Source organism: Taudactylus pleione, unplaced genomic scaffold (assembly GCF_031769625.1).
Source record: "Taudactylus pleione unplaced genomic scaffold, aTauple2 ptg000073l, whole genome shotgun sequence".
NCBI classification, from domain to species: domain Eukaryota; kingdom Metazoa; phylum Chordata; class Amphibia; order Anura; family Myobatrachidae; genus Taudactylus; species Taudactylus pleione.
The window spans coordinates 3,713,523-3,735,209 of record NW_028284475.1 but is presented as its reverse complement, the minus strand read 5'-3'; the positions used below and the strand labels follow the sequence as shown (position 1 = coordinate 3,735,209).

General features: G+C 45.2%; 1 protein-coding gene across 1 annotated transcript; it reads right to left on the bottom strand.

Moving 5' to 3' along the window:
- Window positions 1–319: 319 nt before the first annotated feature.
- LOC148532547 (SLAM family member 9-like) lies at window positions 320–18,375 on the bottom strand. Its single transcript, XM_088467581.1, has 6 exons — window positions 18,306–18,375; window positions 7,874–8,194; window positions 5,961–6,209; window positions 5,753–5,843; window positions 4,590–4,693; window positions 320–406 (listed from the first exon to the last, which is right to left on the bottom strand). Exons 1-6 carry the CDS (start codon window positions 18,358–18,360, stop codon window positions 357–359), a joined length of 870 nt encoding a protein of 289 aa, XP_088323707.1. The 5' UTR covers window positions 18,361–18,375; the 3' UTR covers window positions 320–356.
- Window positions 18,376–21,687: the final 3,312 nt, after the last annotated feature.

Below are 21,687 nucleotides of genomic sequence, written 5' to 3'. Positions count from 1 at the left end.
GTACAGTTTTATAGTTTAACTTTTTGTTTTACTGGTCAGCAGTGTTTTATGGTACAGTATGTGGCTGGACCAGGCTACATACAGCTTGCTTTCACTTATAGATCTACAACAGGTGGAAAGACAGAAATGTCCTATGTCTGGGGTAGATTGCAAGCTTCTATAAACAGCAGCCTCTGCAAACTGGTATATAACTTTGCGAACTATAGCTATTTATTACCTTTATATCTGTGCAGAAATGGATGTGAATCTGTTTAGTATAATTATCACTGTACTGTTGACAAGTTTGTTTAACAATTGTAATGCACAACAGTAAGTTGGAGCTTTAAACATATATAATATATTCCCAAATCAGTTTCTCATAGTTCATGTTGCGGTTGCGAATCCTCAGCCGGAGTTGCGTTGAGTCCTGTATTAAAGCAAGAAGACCGTATTTAGATACAGCGCTGATTGGATGGATTTATGTTGTAGTGACAATAACCAACAATCCAAACCCTCTTAGTATTCAGTATCTGCAGGAAGATGTAAGGAAGGCTCATTCTCAGGGCTTGTTTACATTTCTAAATTATATAGGACCAATGGTAGAATAATAGGGTATAGTAGAAATAAGAGATTAATCATTGCCATGGAAATCAGAGCGGTCTGTGAAACCGAAGCATGGTACCATTTGTCTGTCTGTGTTAAGCTGCATACACATGTAACGGTTTTAGTAACCAACGATTTTCGTTCAGTTCCTTCGAAAAAGTGAACGAAAATCATTTACAAAAATCGTTGGTTACTAAATTAATCAACGATTTTGTCAACGATTTTCCTGAATGATGTACGATTTTTTTTTTAATCATGCATACAGTGAATGGACATCGTTCATCGTTCATTCTGTCCAACATGATTGATTTTCTGAACGAAAATCGTTATGTTGGACAGTCAGAATGGATGATAAACTACAAACGGGAGCACTCTTGGATGATCATCATTCACCAAAAAAAAGAGCGATTTCGTTATAGTTAAAACGTTCAAAAAATCGTTACGTGTGTACGTAGACTGCATGTAGTTTTCATTTTATAAGGATTATTTTGAAATTACTTCATGTTCAGTCTAAGAGTTAAAAATATATTAATATGAACGAGAAGTCTAGTCCTGTAGAGCTACGTGAGAGGTCTGTTACTCAGTGTAACTCTGCGTGGTCCGTGCCAGATTTCCCAGCTGTGGTTACAGGCTTGTTTATCGGTTCTCATTTTGAAAATAAGTTACCTTTTTAAAATAAAAAGACAACCACAAATAAAATGGTACGAGACCCAGGCAAATCCATTGGTGAGGGTCACACTGAACAGTAGATTTTCAAAGCAACCGTTAATAGAGTTCATTAGTTACAGCTTTGTACTTGTTCAAGGTTCACGATTCCAAAGTATATCCTGCAGTTCTACCGTATTACTCCCCAGGGGGCTATTAGTTGCCTCCATAGGATATATTGTATTGGCAAATATATAGCTACATAGTTAGTAAGGTTTAGTCCAGCTTTTATAAATTCTAATTGCATTGTAATGTTTCTTTAGGGCATCATATATTTAATGTAATCAAAGTGGAATTCCCCTGTATACATCACTGATGTCCCTCATCACCGACGTTTGTATAATTGCTTTGTTATATGATAGTAGATTGGTATTGCTAGTGTGACATTCACTCATTATATAGGACTGTGTATAAAAATGTGATCTGCAACTACACGGGCACCTGCAGCTGTTGTGCCAACTACACGGGCACCTGCAGCTGTTGTGCCAACTACACGGGCACCTGCAGTTGTTGTGCCAACTACACGAGCACCTGCAGCTGTTGTGCCAACTACATGAGCACCTGCAGCTGTTGTGGCAACTACATGAGCACCTGCAGCATGAGCCAGCTACATGGGCACCGGCAGCTGTTGTGCCAACTACATGAGCACCTGCAGCTGTTGTGCCAACTACATGAGCACCTGCAGCTTGAGCCAGCTACATGGGCACCGGCAGCTGTTGTGCCTACTACATGGGCACCGGCAGCATGAGCCAGATGCATGGGCACCGGCAGCTGTTGTGCCTGGTGTTATCACCTTTTGTTTTACCTTTAACATCCCCCTATCCTATCTCTTTCCTCCCTTTTCACCCTCCTCTCCCCCCACCTTTTCATCCCCCACTTTTCTCTCCCCACCTTTTCACCCGCTTCTCTCTCCCCCCACCTCTACACCCCCATGTTTCTCTTGCCCCCACTTTTTCACCCCCCTCTTCTCTCTCACATCTTCCCCCATTTTCTCTCCATCCTTTTTTTTTCTCTCCCACCCCCTTTTCTCAGCTCCACTGTTTCCTGCCAATTAGAGCGCTGCTGTTGAGCCCTTAACACCACATCCAGGCTGCATGGGGGAAGTAGGCAGACAGTGGGGTCCCCCTGCTCATCCTGTGCGTTTGTCTCTCACTCTCAGTTGGTGCAGCAGATGAGCCTGGCAGTGCGTATCCCAATCTCACATGCTCCAATCGTACTTGGTTATTTCGATGGGCACTCTCAGGTGGTTCCCAGTAGTGTACATGATTTGTGTACTGTGGTTTTCAGCATCTGTTGGGCTCACAGGTAAGTCCCATTTCCTGTCATGTTCCTGCTGCAATTACTCCTGTTACTTGCATGGGGAGGGAGCTGCATTGCAACCTGAGTTGGTCGCATTTCTTGTCTGCAGCCAACTCGGAATATTTAACAAAATGCCAATAGTTTTTAATATGGCTATAGGAGTAAATGCTAAACAAGCCTGGTTTAGCATTTGTTCTAATTAAGTTTTAAAACTGTCATTCAAAGTTGCTTAGGTTTGACACTGTGCCTTAGTAAATATACCCCTACAGCTGGGCACACACTACGCGAACCATTGCATGATAAATCGTTCTGGCCGTGCGTGCCCATGCATCGTTCATCGCATTGTCCCATGTGCTGTGCAGCACTGCGGATGGGATGATGTGATGTACAACGCCATGCTGCTAAATGCAGTAAGGAACTGCACATCTCGCCAACGTCCACTGCATCGTGTAATGTGTACGGATGGTGCAATGTGTCATCGTGTAGTGTGTACCAAGCATGTGTTTCATTCCTATGATGGATGAATTCCTTTAATACTATAATGTTCTGGTTCCATCTTGTGGTAAGTCAGAGGTACTGGAGGTTGTAAAACTGTAAACCTTTTAAAACACTTGTACACAGATATATCAAGCGGCATTGCCTATCTGTACACAATGTTTGTACCAGGTGTATTCACACTTCAGTCAGATCTGTACACAAATATGCTCATACCCTCATTTAGTCTATTAACTCTAAATAAAGAAATAATAACCCGTCAGCATGAACGCTGGGGATTTATAGTCTATACGCAAACAACCACATAACTATCTTACTAGTTTCTTACTGTGGGATAACAGAATTATTAATGATATATCTATTATATGAATCCTTGCTAAACTCTGCAGGGATGGTTTTATTCTGCAAAATGGCCGTGAAGTGTCCCCTGCACGGATAGATAAATTCAGTAAAGTGCAGAGTAACTTCTCTAATTCTCCCTTGGACCCATCACGGGGGAATATTGTGATGACTTAAAGCCCCACCCCAACATATGGAAGCCGCCATCTTTTCTGTGTACACTATAATAGTAGGAATTGTGCAATGAATATGCTCAGAAATGTTTTCTCAATATGATCCTAATAAACTATACATTATGCTATTATCTTTCTAGGTCTATGTATCACCTACTGTCCCTGAAATTGATTGAGAGGTGGAGGCTGCTGCTGCGTCCGCTCTAACGTCTGTTGCGGGAGTTGCGGCTGCGATAATATGCAAATGTTAGTATCTGCCTTTCCCTGGTGTAGTAGCGTGCGCCTGAATGTGCAAGGACTGAAACGTCCACTTTCAGTGTCTCTGCGCGCTGTCACACCGCTGGTGATTGTTGACACGCTGCCATCGCGGCAAAGTACAAACTACACACTGGGCCTGATTGTGAGTTGGATGCAGATATGTATGAAGCCGCACCTAGCGAATTTTAGCAAACTGCGCATGTGCAGTAGAGGTTATAAGTATCTCACCCATTTGTTTGTCTGTCTGTGAAGTGGGAGTTTCAGGGTGGAAACAATGTGGACGTATACGAAAGAACAGTCTCATAGAGGTGGCGTGGAGACAGAGCACAGTCCTATTCTGAATTGCACGTGTTCCGTTGGGGACGTTAGTTTCAGATGGATCTTTTGTACTCCGAATGGTGTAGGTGTAAGTGGCGATACTTATGATGACAAGGCGGTACGGCTACCCGCATGTATACTCCACTTAGCATAAGCCTCCAAATCTGGTTGCAGCAGCAGCTTTGCGGGCAACTCCTAATTGTACACCTCCCAACCCCCCACGAATTGAGAAGAATGTTTCGCTCATGGTCTGTGCCACCGAAAGAGGGATGGGTGGAAGGGATAGTGATGTGAGACCTACTCCACTCCTTGACTTGCATTGGCCAACGTTGACTAATCTAAGGCTGATATTATTACCCCAAAAGGAAAAAAAAAAAACCAGGAGAAACAGACAAGAGAAAATGTTACACTTTTATTTACCTTCAGCACCAGCCTCTGGCACCTCCAGTTTCACACCTTCGCTGATGGGGCTTCCAACTTCACTGGCTCCTTCTTCTCCTCCTCCTCCTTTCTCCTGCGACACCCTAAGTAGTAAGTGATTTGTAAGTTTTTAACTGTAAAACAAACAAAATGCCTGAAAGTCCTTACACCAACTTTGCAGAAAAGTCTTGTTGTTTTATCGGCGGTCAGTGCATCCATGGATTCATTGGAAGTGATGTAACACTATGCCCCTTGGGTAGGGCCATTGAGAGCTGAATTGGGCTCGATTACGGTTGAGGCCCCCTTGTTGGAGGAACCTGGTTGCTATACATTAGTCTTTCAAACTGAAAATGACACTTTGTGGGGGTTCGGTAGCATAGCAGTTGCTCCAGACAGGGTAAAGACAAAAGTAGAATTGTTCCTTGCCACCAGGTTATTTCCTTGAGATGGGGGGGACCCCAATCTATTTTTGTGGTTCCCACTTTTTGAGGAATTCCAGCCCTGGGCTGATGAATTTGGGTCTGGTTAATGTGATAAAAGGGTGTCTCTCCCCCACCAGGGGGGGGGGGGGGGCACATGCCGTTTTATTCAACTATGCTGACTACCTTCCGTTTGCAGGACCATGAGGAAATCTAAAATGGAGCCCTCCTCTATCCCCTACCCAGGGTGCATAGGGAAGTTTACTAATAAAGCCTGTGAAGTTCAGAATTAAGTTGCTCTTAGGCTGACCACTAGGTGGAGCTTACCGGTGGGATTATGGCGAAGCTGAACGTCCTAAAAACATGCCAGGCGGTGGCTTTCTAGGCTGCAGGGTGCTGTTCCAGACAGCCTACATGCTAAGTACAGGTATCATGGGCCAGTACAGATGCCGCCCCCAGGCCTTGCACCCTAAGCAGGAGCACTGGTCACCCACTTCCTAGTTACAGCCTTGTGTGGATGTAATCATATCTGATTTTAATAATTTCTAATCAATTGATTCAAATAATTACGTCTTGTTGCACAGACCTAAATGGTTTCGTGTTACTACCAGTGAAATACGTAAAATGCAGCAATTGGGAAATTTTCCACTTTTCTAAAATGAGTAAAAACTTCAAATTTAGCTGTAACCTCAGAAACTCACAAGACTCAACAAATGCTGAAAAGACCAAAGTAAATCACTGTACCTCCTGTACACAATGCAGACCACAGCGATGATGATGATGGCAAAAGCGAAAAGGACGATCGTTCCTATTCTGCTCCTGTTACTTGTTCTTCCTGAAAGGAGAGAGCCAGAGATTTACATGCTCACACTGAGAGCACTGATCACCCCCGTGGAGGGGGACAACCATTGCCCGTCAGATAAACACGTGTTGGTGATTATGCCATAATTACCTTTACAGTAGTCACTAACGGACTTGGAGAATGTACTGATGCGGTTCTGCGCTGTACAGGTGTAGATGATGGCTGGATCCGGGTCAGATAGGTAAAGGACATTACCCGTCACACTTGGGTTACTCCCAGATGAGCTGGTCCAGGTGACCGTCACGTCAGACCCATTCCCTGTACAGGTGAGCGTCACGCTGCACGGCTCGTTACTGGTGACGTTATACGTGACGCGGAGGTCATCCTTGGATAAGTTCTCTGTAGGAACCGACCAATAAACACATAAAAATATTATTATATTCCCTGGTATCCGATCCACAATGGTTACGGTGTACAAAATCCCCCCCCCCCCCCCCTGTTACCCTAGGGGTGTTTGGTTCTCAGGAAAACCGTACAGCTCATCTCTAATTCATATTCACAAGTAATCAGACATGTGAAGGACGAATACAGAAAAAAACTACACAGCTATTACACCAGGTCCGCAACTAGGGGGGGGCTGGAGGTGCATGTGCATCGGGTGAGCCGCTGTACCTGGTGCCAGTGACCTCCAGCCCGGCGCTGCAGAGAGGCTCCAAGCCGGACGTCCGCTGGTAATATTTATAACCTGCGGGCGCCCGGCTCCTTCTCTGCAGCGACGTGGTGTAGCCGCAGCCGGAGGCTGGAGTTCTCTCCCGAACTCCAGCTTCCGGCTCTCCCCACGGGCACTATGGGGGAGACGTCATGACATCTCCCCCATAGTTCCAAGGAGCAGCCGGCGGACCGGACGCGACGCTGGATGCAGGAGCGGGGTTCAAGGTAAGTATTTTTTTTTGTTAATAAGCTGCACTACAGGGGCATTATTATGGGGCAGGGGCATTACCACAGGGGCATTACTATGGGGGCATAGGCAATAAGGGGCATTACAAATGGGGCATGAGCACTACAGGGGCATTACTATTGGGGCATGGGCACTACAGGGGCATTACCACAGGGGCATTACTGTGGGGGCATGAGCACTACAGGGGCATTACTGTAAGGGCACTACAGGGATATTACTATGGGGCATGGGCAATACAGGGGCATTACTATGAGAGCATGGGCACTACAGGGGCATTACTATGAAAGCATGGGCACTACAGGGGCATTAATATGGGAGCATGGGCACTACAGGGGCATTACTGTATGGTGGGCACTACAGGGGCATTACTATGGGGGTATTAACATATGGGCATTACTATGGGGGCATTACAATATGGGCACTACTGCAGGGGGAATTCCATGGGGGCGCCAAATTACTGTCTTGCCCCTGGTGACAAAAATCCTAGTTTCGGCCCTGATTACACGCAGCAATGTAATATTTTGTTTGTTCAGCTTCCAATATCTGCTCCTCAACATTACACAGGGCTATTTGACTGACCAGTCTGTACGCCCTTTAGATTGTAAGATCCAGTCAGGGCCGGCTCTTTGGGTGTTCAACCAGTGCCATTCCATATAGGGCGCACCCCTCCCAACCATCCTGTTTTTCGGGCACTATCCCGCTGTTCCACCCGCGGGCATTAGTGTCCCACGGAAGGTTGGGAGGTGGGGGACCCCCACTGCTGAAGCTGAATGGATGGCGCGTGGTGGCGTCCATTCAGTGCAGGGGGATGGCTGGAGGCAGCCCAGCTGTTGAAGGAGTGTGGCCACGCCCCCAAGTAACTGTATATAGGGGTTGTGGCCTATGGAAACTAGACCACACCCCCTTTTCCCCGTGGAGGTTTCGGGTGCCGTCCTGTTCTGGTGCAGGATGCTGCTCCTCCTGCAGCCGGCACTGGCTCCAGTTGGCAGGTCCCTCTCACCTCGCGGCCCAAGTTGTCTTATAAATTATTGTTATGTATTTTGTTTGTAACCTAGTGCTATAGCTTTGTACAGTATGTAAGTGCTATAAGGGTGGGGTGACTTACTGAATACTTGAAGATCATAATGTATTGTGTACATCTTTCCTTCCGGCATGTCCCGTCTTATACTCGCAGTATAGGTTCCTTGGTCATCCTGCGTCAGTTTAGTTATAATTAAGGAAGCGTCTTCAGTGGCAGCGAGCTTTCCCTTGTATTGGTCTCCTCTAGGTTGTATGACCTTTCCCGCTCTTGTCGTCGCAATGGTGTTTTCCTTGAATGACCACGAGATGTCTTCAATCGTATCCACTTTCACCTGCAGAGTGACCATTCCCCCGACCGGGCCGTATGTCTGTATTCTCTCCGCGCCAGTGGCCCCGCACAATACACCTAATAGAGGATTCCAACAGGGGTTTAGCAAATGTTTAATCCATACAGCAACAGATGTGCTAGGAAAGGGGCACTGGACAAGTATCTATATGGATACAGAACAACAACGGCTAATGTATAGGGAAGTGGTACTGAGCAGCTGTCCTTATGACGGAAATGTAGTCTTATGTCTAGATTACAGAACAAGGGGAAACTTATCCAGCAATTGTTCATAGATGTAGCGTTGGACTAGACGGTGACTGTTACCGCCGGTATACAGACCAAGAAACGTGTGCTGTGTACAGTAGGTGGTCATACATGCAGAAATAAAACTGTACAGATGTGTCCTCGGACCTCATACACACAGCGTCCATACGCAATACGGCGCGAGACGTCTGACGCGATTAAGACTAATTGAGAGCGGTAGCGTAACGTATTTTTCTTTCAATTTTTCCATCCTTTTCACATCACAGCGCAGCAAAAAAGTCAAAGTACACTAAAGGCCCTGAGCTGTGACTTTAACCCACAGGAAATGGTTTTACACAGGTACAAAGTCGCAGATGAAATATTACGAAATTTAGAGCGAGGGAAAAGCTGCGGCCGTTGGTGTCTGAGCCCTTTTTACACAGGTTCAGACTTGGTCGCTCGCCAGTTCTGGTTGTGCGAATGAGACGCACATTTTGATCAAGAAGAACGCTCTGTGCGGCCGTGTTGCACGGGACCTAGTGCGTCAAGGGGGGTCTTTTTGGCACACTTGAAACCACAGTAAGACAGGACACATCTATATGTATATTTTTATCTACTGTAGATCAGTAGAAATGGTGTCATAGAGCCTCACACACACTTCAGGTAAAGAGGGAAAGGCCGCTTGGCACATTTAATACCCTTTTTCTTACCCCGTCCTGAACCTGTTTTCTAATTTTTTGGGGGTTATTACTTCTTAACACTAATATCGGTTATTAATGGGAATAACCACATAATTACACTTAAAGTTTATTTATATTTATTTTTTCACCCAGAATACTTTAGAAACTTCGGAAAATAGCAATAGATTTATTTTTGTCTCTCTTGCATCCAATAAAATCTAATCAAAATGGTCTAAAGAGTGTTTTATTTTTAATTGAAATTGCAATAAAGCGAACTAAAAGCAAATGTTTTTTTTTATTTTTATATTTTTTAATTTTTGTTTCGTGGTTCTTGCTTCGGCATTAATCCACCTTTCCAAAATAGCTGCAAAAATAGAAATAAATTCTACATATAGGTTTTCATAGCAATACTTGCACTTGAAAATAATAAATTTTTGTTTATTTTTTTACAGGTATGAATGAGATGTATAAAACATGGAGGAATAACACCATTATATACCTTACTGCGTCACATGACATCGTCCCTGTGTTTACTGATGCCAAGATGGTGAAGATCTGGGCATTATACCCCCACCTTTGGATTCTACTTTATGTAGTGTAGGCTGTTACTGACTACTAAATGGATTACCGTTTCCCAATCAGGGGCTCTCGTTAGTCAATGGGTGCCAGGATTGAGGAGATAGATCACTTTTAGTACCCGCGTCCCATTTCTTGGCACTTTACAATTGCCGGTACAGTATTTGCCGGGAAGGGGTGGAGCTTAATGATGGTATAACCTCTGGTAAAATGACTACATAAAGCCATGACCCCGTTAAGCTCAAAAGAACAGTTACTAGTCATCAGGGACGGACTTGAGTCTCCCTCATCCCTGGCATCATTCTGTGTGCCCGCAAAGGGGGCATGTCTTCGCCACATGGGAGTGTGGCCTCACCGAATGGGGGCGTGGCCTCTCCACATGCCAGTGTGTCTCAGTATCCCGGCTGAGCAGTGCTTGTTTACTTGTCGCCTACTAGTATAAGACCTATATTCACCCATAATAATCTGCTGAGTGCCTAGATATTGAGGGTCATTCAGAGTCGGTCGCAAGCGCTGAGCGCTCGCAACCGACTCGATGTTGCCCCACTGGGCATGCGCACCACTGAACCGGCTCCGTCGTGTGCATGCGTGAGACCCGGCTAGTGACGGACGCTCCCTCGCTAGGGGGTCTCGCAGCAGACGGGGGGAGCTGTCGATGGTGAGTGACAGCTCGCCCCGTTTGGGAGGCGGGCAGGGGGCGTGCCCGGCCAAACGGAGGCCTTCCCGCCGGAACGCTTGCCATTTGGGGGCTGCCCCACTGACATCATTGCTGATGTCAGTGGGGAGCTTCCTGCTCGATCAGAGCAGGAAGCTCCCTGGGGCTTACGAGTGCCAAGACCCAACCTTTAGGATCTGGTCGTAAGCCCCGATGGTCGCAATGGTCTTGACCATCGCAACCATCACCCATGTCAGTTGTTAGAGCTGTGGGTGTTAACCCACAGCTTAGTGATCGACAAGGAGGCGGTTGTTCAGGATGCAAGCGGCCGCCCTGATTCAGGGCGACCGCTTGCAACTAACGACCGCCTCTGAATGAGGTCCATTGTGTGTACATATACCGACGTCTTCCCTCTACTAAGCTCATTGCAGAAGTACAGCGTGAGGCAGCGTTTCCAGTTACAGCTCTGCTTGTGTGAGAGGGAAATGTGACATGATCAGAGAGAGTTCCTACTTTCTGTTTCTTTTCTCTATGATTACAGGGACATCTGATTCGTACAATCCCTTTAAACGACCTTTGTGCATTTTTATATTTATTTATTTTTTACTGTACTGATTTCCGGAACCTATGATGTTCTGTATGTACCACAGTATTTTAAATGCAAGTTTTAACAGATAAATTTGGCCAGGAAACATAGGTAGAGACCAGGAAATCTAAAGGTAGAAAACACCGCTGTAATAAAACGCAAAAGGAAAGCTGTCAAAGTGTGGATGCGGATGTAAATTCCGGTGATCGCACCTACAAAGACGCTTTTCTTCAGAGGAGCAAATTGCCGTATTCTATCCATATTGTCCCAGATGAAGCTCATGCTAGGGGCTCCAGGGTCAGCTGGGGGCGCTATACGGGCATATTTTTTCCCTCCCAGTTGTTAATAATAGATCGCTGGGGAAAGGATCCAACACCGGTAGTTCCAGACTCGGTGACTGTGTGTGGGTGGAATGTGTGTAGGGGGCATGTTGAACATTCTGTGAGAGAAGCTTTTACCACTAAGGGTCACTATCATCACCTCCACTGAATGAAAGGGTGTTGAGGTGCCGTATACGCTTGCCCCGGGCGCCATGTCTCCACGTCTAGTTTAGTAGAGTTGGGTTTTAATCAGGGACGTTTTAGCCCCCCAGCTGTCTGAGCTGACGGCTTTGTGAGCTGCTCCCAAGAGAAGTATCATGGTGGAATTTGTTATTTTTATATTAAAAATAAATCACCTCAGTAAATTTTTCTTTTCTATTGCAGTAGGGGAGATGCCAACAGCAACCGGTACTGTGGCCCACAACGGGCCAGTTACCCAGCACAGACAATATATTAGGCCTGGTTCAGAGTCCCTATGAGGATATGAGCGCAGTTGGCTGTTGTTGAGTACTGCGCATGCGTCCGAGTCAGAATCCCGATGATTACCACACGGAGACGCAGAGCGAATTTGGACGCAGGAAGTATGTTATTTAGTGGGCGTTCCCGGGAGGTTACAGGGGGAGTGACTAGACCGACATTGGCGTGTCGCTGACGGCGGCTGGATCTAAGGATGCACAATATCACAAGGGATGCCATACTCGCACGGTGATACTGCGCCTGCTATACGACTGGTGCAAGGTTCTATAGTGCGTCCGATGGTCCGTCTGATGACGCACCAGGATGGTTTTGCGCAGGTGTAAGACACTAAGTGGGGGTCTCCGTTTTGAATAAATTTGCAGCGGCATTATTATAAAGGCGCTGCGTCTGCGCGCGGCTCAGAATCGGGGCCCATAGTGCTGAGATGCACCGATCCCTTGGGGTAACTGGGATGAATCGCCCGCATTACATGTTCAGTAGTTTTGACAGATAATTTATGTTGTAGTATTTTTTTTGCTCTTTCCCCCCCTACGTGTATAAAGGGTCACACTGGATGGAGGATGCGTTATAAGGACGTGTGTGCACAGGAAGTGTCTGACCACAGTGTCAGCTGATGGCGTGTCAGGGTGCCAGCACTAATGGACCATCAGCCACAAGCCCCTCCCATTACATGCCAGCCACAGCAATAATCCCTGTTTTATCTGTAACCAGAGTGCTAGTCACAGCCAGTCAGGGCTTTACACTGACACAGATTAAGGCGACATAAAGGGGCTGATTCATATGTGCAGATCTCCTTCTGAAGTTATCAAGTAAAAGAGAACTAGGCAAAGCGCCATGACATAAACCGTCACCTATAGCAACGGGATCAATACCCTACAAAATAAAATCCATGTATGTTTGAGGCAGCAGCATAACCCCCAACATATGGGAATACAAAGGAGGAACTGTTTGTGCACATCCCCAAAACAGGTTGTGGCCTCATGGCAAACCCCCATTTTCATCACTCGGGGGTTCCCCGCACTGTGCGGATGCCGCGCGCATGTAAGACTGTGGCAGTGGAATACCCAGAAAAGACAGGACACCCCGTTCACCGTCATTCCCGAACGCTGAGGCTTTTCTCACCCCTGAGCTGAGCCTATTTTTTTTGCGTTGATCACAAATTGCAATAAAGTGCAGCGCCATTGTGCTCGGTGACGGAACTGACATCGGCACTTCATAGTCGTTATTATGCTGCCTACGCCCGGTCTCCCCACTCGGGCAGAGTAAGAGTATGTATGCATGTATGTGTGTGTGTATATATATATATATATATATATATATATATAATTATTTTTTTGGTAGTTGTGTGCAGCGCTTCACTGCAGAGGATGAGCCCCACTTGTGGTTTAAGAAGTCAGGAAGTCCAGGTCTGGTGACTCTCATGTGTGGGAGCTGTTATTGGTGACTCATGGTGATATCATCCTGTAGTATTGTACAGTGTAATGCAATTTACTTTTGTGCTTCCCTACTGTATTTTCAGACTGTAGTTATGAGGTAATGCTGCTTCTTACATTACTTTCCGCAGTGGTAAGTAAGATATTCAACTTAATTGTGACATAGTAAACTACTCTACCAGACGCTACATTTTACATTGTGGTTTAAACTACAGGACATTGATTGCTTAGGGTCCGGAGGCAGAGATATAATGTTCAGTCTCTCTTATTCTCCTAGCACCCGAATAAGCGATTCCTGGACTGGATAACGGAGTGTAGGAGGAAGAGACAGCTGCTCATTGGATAAGCCAAGGTTTTGGTCTGTTGAGTCAGGGAATGGCTGTAAGACCCAGCTCTGTAATGAAGTAGATTGTGTACAGGTAAGCAATAACTGGTTTATGTGTGTGTCTTATGCAGAAGTGGGTCTTCTTATATAGTGGCCAGTAAACAAAGCATAGCCCATTCCCTTATAGCCAGTATCCAGCACAGAGCCATTTATTTGTATAATACAGATTGCAGTCCCTGGTGGCCAAATGTATAATACAGAGCCCAGTCCCCAATGGCCAAGTGTATAATACAGAGCCCAGTCCCCAATGGACAAGTGTATAATACAGAGCCCAGTCCCCAATGGACAAGTGTATAATACAGAGCCCAGTCCCCAATGGACAAGTGTACAATACAGAGCCCAGTCCCCAATGGCCAAGTGTACAATACAGATCCCAGTCTCCAATGGACAAGTGTATAATACAGGGCCCAGTCCCTGATGGACAAGTGTATAATGCAGAGCCCAGTCCCTGATGGACAAGTGTATAATACAGAGCGCAGTCTCCGATGGACAAGTGTATAATACAGAGCGCAGTCCTGATGGCCAAGTGTATAATACAGAGCCCAGTCCCCAATGGCCAAGTATATAATACAGAGCCCAGTCCCCGATGGACAAGTGTATAATACAGAGCCCAGTCTCCGATGGACAAGTGTATAATACAGAGCCCAGTCCCCAATGGCCAAGTATATAATACAGAGCGCAGTCCCCAATGGCCAAGTGTATAATGCAGAGCCCAGTCCCCGATGGCCAAGTGTATAATGCAGAGCCCAGTCCCCGATGGCCAAGTGTATAATGCAGAGCCCAGTCTCCAATGGCCAAGTGTATAATACAGAACCCAGTCTCCGATGGACAAGTGTATAATACAAAGCGCAGTCTCCGATGGACAAGTGTGTAATACAGAGCCCAGTCCCTGATGGACAAGTGTATAATACAGAGCCCAGTCACCAATGGCCAAGTGTATAATACAGAGCCCAGTCCCCGATGGCCAAGTGTATAATACAGAGCCCAGTCCCCGATGGCCAAGTGTATAATACAGAGCCCAGTCCCTGATGGCCAAGTGTATAATACAGAGCCCAGTCCCCGATGGCCAAGTGTATAATATAGAACCCAGTACCTGATAGGTAAGTGTATAATACAGAGCCCAGTACCTGGTAGCTGAGTTTATAATATAGAGCCCAGTCCCCAATGGCCAAGTGTATAATACAGGGACCAGTCCCTGATGGACAAGTGTATAATGCAGAGCCCAGTCCCTGATGGACAAGTGTATAATACAGGGCCCAGTCCCTGATGGACAAGTGTATAATGCAGAGCCCAGTCCCTGATGGACAAGTGTATAATTCAGAGCGCAGTTTCCGATGGCCAAGTGTATAATACAGAGCCCAGTCCCCGATGGACAAGTGTATAATACAGAGCCCAGTCTCCGATGGACAAGTGTATAATACAGAACCCAGTACCTGATAGGTAAGTGTATAATACAGAGCCCAGTACCTGGTAGCTGAGTTTATAATATAGAGCCCAGTCCCCAATGGCCAAGTGTATAATATAGAGCCCAGTCCCCAATGGCCAAGTGTATAATACAGGGCCCAGTCCCCGATGGCCAAGTGTATAATACAGGGCCCAGTCCCCGATGGCCAAGTGTATAATACAGAGCCCAGTCCCCGATGGCCAAGTGTATAATACAGAGCCCAGTCCCCGATGGCCAAGTGTATAATACAGAGCCCAGTCCCCGATGGCCAAGTGTATAATATAGAACCCAGTACCTGATAGGTAAGTGTATAATACAGAGCCCAGTACCTGGTAGCTGAGTTTATAATATAGAGCCCAGTCCCCAATGGCCAAGTGTATAATACAAAGCGCAGTCTCCGATGGACAAGTGTGTAATACAGAGCCCAGTCCCTGATGGACAAGTGTATAATACAGAGCCCAGTCCCCGATGGCCAAGTGTATAATACAGAGCCCAATCCCCGATGGCCAAGTGTATAATACAGAGCCCAGTCCCCGATGGCCAAGTGTATAATACAGAGCCCAGTCCCCGATGGCCAAGTGTATAATATAGAACCCAGTACCTGATAGGTAAGTGTATAATACAGAGCCCAGTACCTGGTAGCTGAGTTTATAATATAGAGCCCAGTCCCCAATGGCCAAGTGTATAATACAGAGCCCAGTCCCCGATGGCCAAGTGTATAATACAGAGCCCAGTCCCCGATGGCCAAGTGTATAATACAGAGCCCAGTCCCCGATGGCCAAGTGTTTAATACAGAGCCCAGTCCCCGATGGCCAAGTGTTTAATACAGAGCCCAGTCCCTGATGGACAAGTGTATAATACAGAGCACAGTCCCCAATGGCCAAGTGTATAATATAGAACCCAGTACCTGGTAGCTGAGTTTATAATATAGAGCCCAGTCCCCAATGGCCAAGTGTATAATACAGAGCCCAGTCCCCGATGGCCAAGTGTTTAATACAGAGCCCAGTCCCCGATGGCCAAGTGTTTAATACAGAGCCCAGTCCCTGATGGACAAGTGTATAATACAGAGCACAGTCCCCGATGGCCAAGTGTATAATACAGGGCCCAGTCCCTGATGGACAAGTGTATAATGCAGAGCCCAGTCCCTGATGGACAAGTGTATAATACAGGGCCCAGTCCCTGATGGACAAGTGTATAATGCAGAGCCCAGTCCCTGATGGACAAGTGTATAATACAGAGCGCAGTCTCCGATGGCCAAGTGTATAATACAGAGCCCAGTCCCCAATGGCCAAGTATATAATACAGAGCCCAGTCCCCGATGGACAAGTGTATAATACAGAGCCCAGTCTCCGATGGACAAGTGTATAATACAGAGCCCAGTCCTGATGGACAAGTGTATAATACAGAGTGCAGTCCTGATGGACAAGTGTATAATACAGAGCGCAGTCCTGATGGACAAGTGTATAATACAGAGCCCAGAGTTACTGATTCCGGCTGTATTCATACCAATAACAATGAAATGTTACTATTAGAATAATATTATGTCAGAACCCAGGATTTTACCATATTCTAATAATATGCTAATCACAGTGCAATACCTGTTAATACTGGAAGGCGGAGGGAGGTGACTGCCTGATTTTCTTCAATTGTCTCCATTTATATACTAATGGAGCATATCCCATTCATTTCATTGGCCCATTCATTTCAATGGAGCTCCTACATGCTGAAAACTCCATTGAAACGAACTGGGGAAAATCTAGCTAGCAATCACGTCCTATGCTTACTGCCAGGGAGCATTATGCATAGCGGTTGAATGCACAATCTTAATTGAGGAAATTGTAACCCCAATGGGTAGTCGGCTTTACTTAGATACAGTATTCAGAGAATTGATTGACGACAAAACAAGGAATCAAAACAACATAAATGGACTTCCCCGGTTTACAATAAAACAAATAAAAGAGGAAGAAAAAGTTAAAAGAAATGTATTCATTTTATCATACTTCCCTATCTTTATGCAACCAGGTAATTACATTTCAGGCTGATTTTAGGGGGATTTACAGTAAATCTGAACGATTTACAACAAACAAAGTCTCAAAACAGCCACGGCCCGATGCAAAAGCCTCTGTAATAGTTGTATCAGTAGTAGTAAAAATGCTGTTTTTAAATAAAAAAAGAAAAGACACCACATCACACTCCATATGCTAATGTTCAGCAGGTTCCCGTATTGAATCCTAGGGGTGTTGTCATGCCCCATAGTGAATACCTCCTTACATGCAGTGGTCCCCACTGAAAGGGGGCATGATCCACCATCTTAGGGGCGTGGCTGCGTCTCTTCCACAGCCCGGGCACCCAACGAGGCCAGTACCCATGTACATTGTACCCGCTCCCTTTCTACTAAGCGCACCTGGAGGTTGGTTAATAATGAAAGTGTCATTGAGATGCCCTGTGCAGGCTATGGGGGAGATGTACTAAACCTTCTTAACAGTGGACAACTTGAGACATTGCCTTTAGCAACCATCAGCTTCTACCTAACATTGTATAAAATGTACTTGATAAATGCTACTTCAAAGCTGATTGGTTGCTATGGGCAAATTCTCCTCTTGTCCAGTTCTGCACTTTTTGGATACCTCTCCCCATTTTATATTTGTTATATGGGAATGAGAGGGCAGTAACCGGTTTCTTGAGATGCAAATCAATGATGTAGAAATATCAATAACTAACTTTTATTATATGGTTTTATTAAGCATAGAGTTCCGTTACTCTGATCAGACTGTATATGTAATAACACATTCACACCATGAGAACGGGTAATATAAGCAAAAGGAATACAGACAATATCTAATAAAAACAGCACATCCATAGCAATGTATACTGAATTATCAGGTCTCAAGTCCACGAACTTTTGTAGTATTTACTGTACTACTCATTGCATATCTTGGCAATGCTCTTAATGAATACATGTAAAATATATACAGTATACTAACCTGTCTTTATATTAAGACCAACAGTATGATCAAGTTTGGATTCTCATTGGCCCCGTGAGCTGACATTTCGTAATATAGACTTACCCGCACTCACACATTCCCTGATTTACTACTTCAATTGGGAAAACCTGAGGGGCTGGGCTGCCTATCCTAATCTTAAACATAATAAATGGTTTCACCATGATGAGACCTGTGTATGTGTATGTATGAGTGTATATGTATATATATATATATATATATATATATATATATATGTGTTACTATTACAATTCTAAGTTTAATTAATGGTAATGTTAAACAATGGGATTGAAAATCCTAGATGAACAGGACTGGTTAATATAAATAGCATACCTGTATTTTGAATGAAAAAGGCTGAATATTATACAAGGAAGTTTATGTAACTCACCGACGTGAAGCAGAATGTAGATGATAGTTGTCAGACAAAAGTTCATCTTTTCCATCTCCTTCCATTTGAGATTAGCTGAGATGTCACACCAAGAGCGTGCGGCCATCCAGATGCTCAGTACAGCTTGTGCTAGACGGAAGGCGTACACTTATACCCCCGCTGATGTGGTTGGGGATGAATCAGCAGACTTCCTTTTATCTACGTATCTCTGTACTTTCAGATTGTGTTTATTTTGAAAATCGCGCTTGAATGGTTCATATAGGAAACATTGCTTCCTAACATTTCTGTGGTTGGATAGAAAGCCACAAAGCTTCAGATCTTAAGCTGGGTACACACTCGATTTATTTAAACGATTTCTCGTTTTCCGACATATCATACAAATCGTCCAGTGTGTACACAATATGCGCGTTCACACAGGATTGTCCATCACATCTTCAGTTCTGCCGCACATGCTGATCAATCTGAAAATGCGACTGACGAACCCATGTATTTGGACGCGGCGGGGGAATGTCATATCGCGCAGTTGTTCATCAAATCGTTTGGTGTGTACGGACTGCACGATATGTCGTTCCATCTCATCTGCTATCGGCTAGTGTGTACCCAGCTTTATAGATATTCAACCCCACAGCCAAATTATAGACTGTGAGGTCCCTCCAGACTGAGACCAGACTCAGGACCTCATTCAGAGGCGGTCGCTCGGGAGCGATCGGTCGCACCCAAAGTGATTGAGAATATGCAAAACGAGCGCTCAGTCACAAAGCACATCGTAATTGCGGAAACACCCACAACAATGAAAGCACGCCTCCTATCTCTACGGCCTAATTCAGAGTCGGTCGCAGGCGGCAACCTACGTCAGCACGATTAACACCTGTTACATTCTTAATTGCCTACAGACATCGGTTGAGGCAGAAACCATCGCCAGCACTCGCAATGCTTAAGGTAGACCCTGGGTTACCCTTAGCTCTGCGAGCAGTAGCGTCGTTATTGCAACGAGATGACGTGTGTGATGACTCGCTCAGTAATATATGCATGCCCTTAAAACGCCCTTTTTAAGGTCAACCACGCCTGCGTGCGCACCAACAACCCCCCCCGTTCACAAGCACCTTCCCCTGTAACCACCCACAAACGGCACGAAATGTCAATCACAGCTACGCCCTCGTAGTGACTAGCGAGCAAGAAGATTGCGGTCGGGAAGACAGGCTTGCGCACGCGCATTGCCAGGTACATGCATGCGCAGTTGAAAAAAACATCGCTCGCTACGTCCAATCGCTCCGTGCGACCGCCTCTGAATGAGGTCCTGAGTCCTTATATATGCCACCACCTCATTACACAATGGGAATATATACTCGTATGTCACCCAGATAGAACTGGGAAAATATATTATTGGTGCAGATTTTTCTTTTTCTCTTTTGTGTGTACTCTCATTTGTAGCATACTTACTGATATTACAGACACAGCCGACCATTTCGCGTACGGGTTCTCACGTTATTAGCCTCTGCCCCTGTAGCAGTAAAATGCCGACAATTGTCCGTGGAGATGTGCTGCGGACAAAACGGCGCGGTTTGCATCATTTTAGCCCCGCCTCCTTCATAAGGACCCATGATTTCCAATATTGTCTCCCCATCCTAACCACTTCACTAGGTGGGGTGCTGGAGGTCCAGCCTCTCATCCTGGGGACTGTCCAAAACATCATGAGTCTCCCAAACCTTCCGGGAGAGTAGGTAAGTGTGATTTGTAGTCATTACTGTTATAGTTTTATAGTATCTTATGTACCATCTATTTTTATACTACAAAGTACCCCTTTCGTTATAGAGGCCCCCATACATCAGCATGTATTGGATCAATTCACCGATTCCGCCCGGATCGGGGCACCAGTGAAATCCAGCACTGATTTCACTGAGCGCAATCAAAATATGATCGTGATCAGCAAATCAGGGTTTTTTAACATGTAAAATGTCACCTATTCCCAAATGGATTGGCGACTATCGATGGCGGTTCTAGTCCAATCGGGATTGGTGAATCGGCCGGCAGATGTATGAGGCCCATAACCTTTTAACATCTGGCTGCTTTGTAGAATACATGACGGCGTATGGGGAGGAGTTTGTTTTGTATGTTTTTATTCTTATTATTTTCCATGTAAAATCATTAAAAAACTGTCCATAAACCTGCCTGTAAAATCTATTGTTAGCACTGTATGTGGCAAAATGTGCAATTGGTGTGACTGTTATGTAACATGTTATCAATTTCCTCTCCAGAATAGCTGAGAGTAGAGAACCACAGAACGTCACTGTAAAGCAACGCTCCAGATTTATGTGAGACCAGGTTACACAGGAGGAGAGGTCGACAAGGAGACGACATGTTGGTTGCCGCCAGGGCAGTAATTAATATAATCAACCCTTGACCTTTGCACTTATACAACCAGATCACTGACACACGCTGGGGGGGTTTCCGAGTACCCAGGAACCCACCTTGATGGCCCGATTTTCTTTTGCAGACTGAGCTTGCGATGAAAGCCCCGCCCCCTCGCGGCATAATGCTGTGATTTGGGGGTCTGTGGTAATGGGGTAGGGCAAATATGAAGTGAATTTAAGAAAATATGATAATTTTAGCACCATCTCCTATAGACCCGCAAATCGTGGCATTACATCAGTAAGTGTGTGTATATGTGATATAGTGTGTGTGTGTGTATGTATATATATATATATATATCATATTCTTGTGTCCATATCTTCTATAGTTATGAAGTAATAGCTTTTATGGAAGTAATTAGGTGTACATTGAAGCATATATGGGCAGAAAGGCTGCCAATACCAGTCCGCATGTAGGTGAGGCTGGGGGACAATGTAAGTGAATAATCGGACCGCTCCCCTATGACAATTTAGTTTGAGCTGATCAGTCATCTGTCTGATGAGGCCACAGATTTATACTGTCCATGTATGGGCACATTACCATATACAAACCACAAAGAGAAAAAGATTCCCAATACGAGTGCACGGTGTCTAACAATAATCGTACTAAAACATCACTTTTATTAATAGTATTCCTAACCACCTACATGGTATGTTAAAACACAGCAAATTAGGAAATAAATGTTAAAACACTTTTAACTGCTCAGTTATCAGATGTCTCAAATTGATACACTAAGTAGTGTTTTATTGTGTATGGATGAATTGTGCATACCCCCCGTTTCACAATTCCGTATATATTCCTATCCCTCTCAATTATATATGAGGTAGGTAACCGTATACCCAACAAATGAAGGTTATAGCACCAGTAATATATCATTTTTGACATGTGTTCCTGTCCTCTGGAGACCTAATTGTATCGATTTATATCATAACATCTCATATATAGGGAGATCTGTATTGCACCTCCATATATA

Bases quoted from the DNA above. Each gene is read 5' to 3' on its own strand.
- LOC148532547 (XM_088467581.1), bottom strand. From the start codon at position 18,360: ATGGAAAAGATGAACTTTTGTCTGACAACTATCATCTACATTCTGCTT. The intron at 5,844-5,960 runs GTAATTATGGCA...CTCTCCTTTCAG, and splicing joins CGTTAGTGACTACTGTAAAG to GAAGAACAAGTAACAGGAGC. The intron at 4,694-5,752 runs GTACAGTGATTT...CTTACTACTTAG, and splicing joins GTCTGCATTGTGTACAGGAG to GGTGTCGCAGGAGAAAGGAG.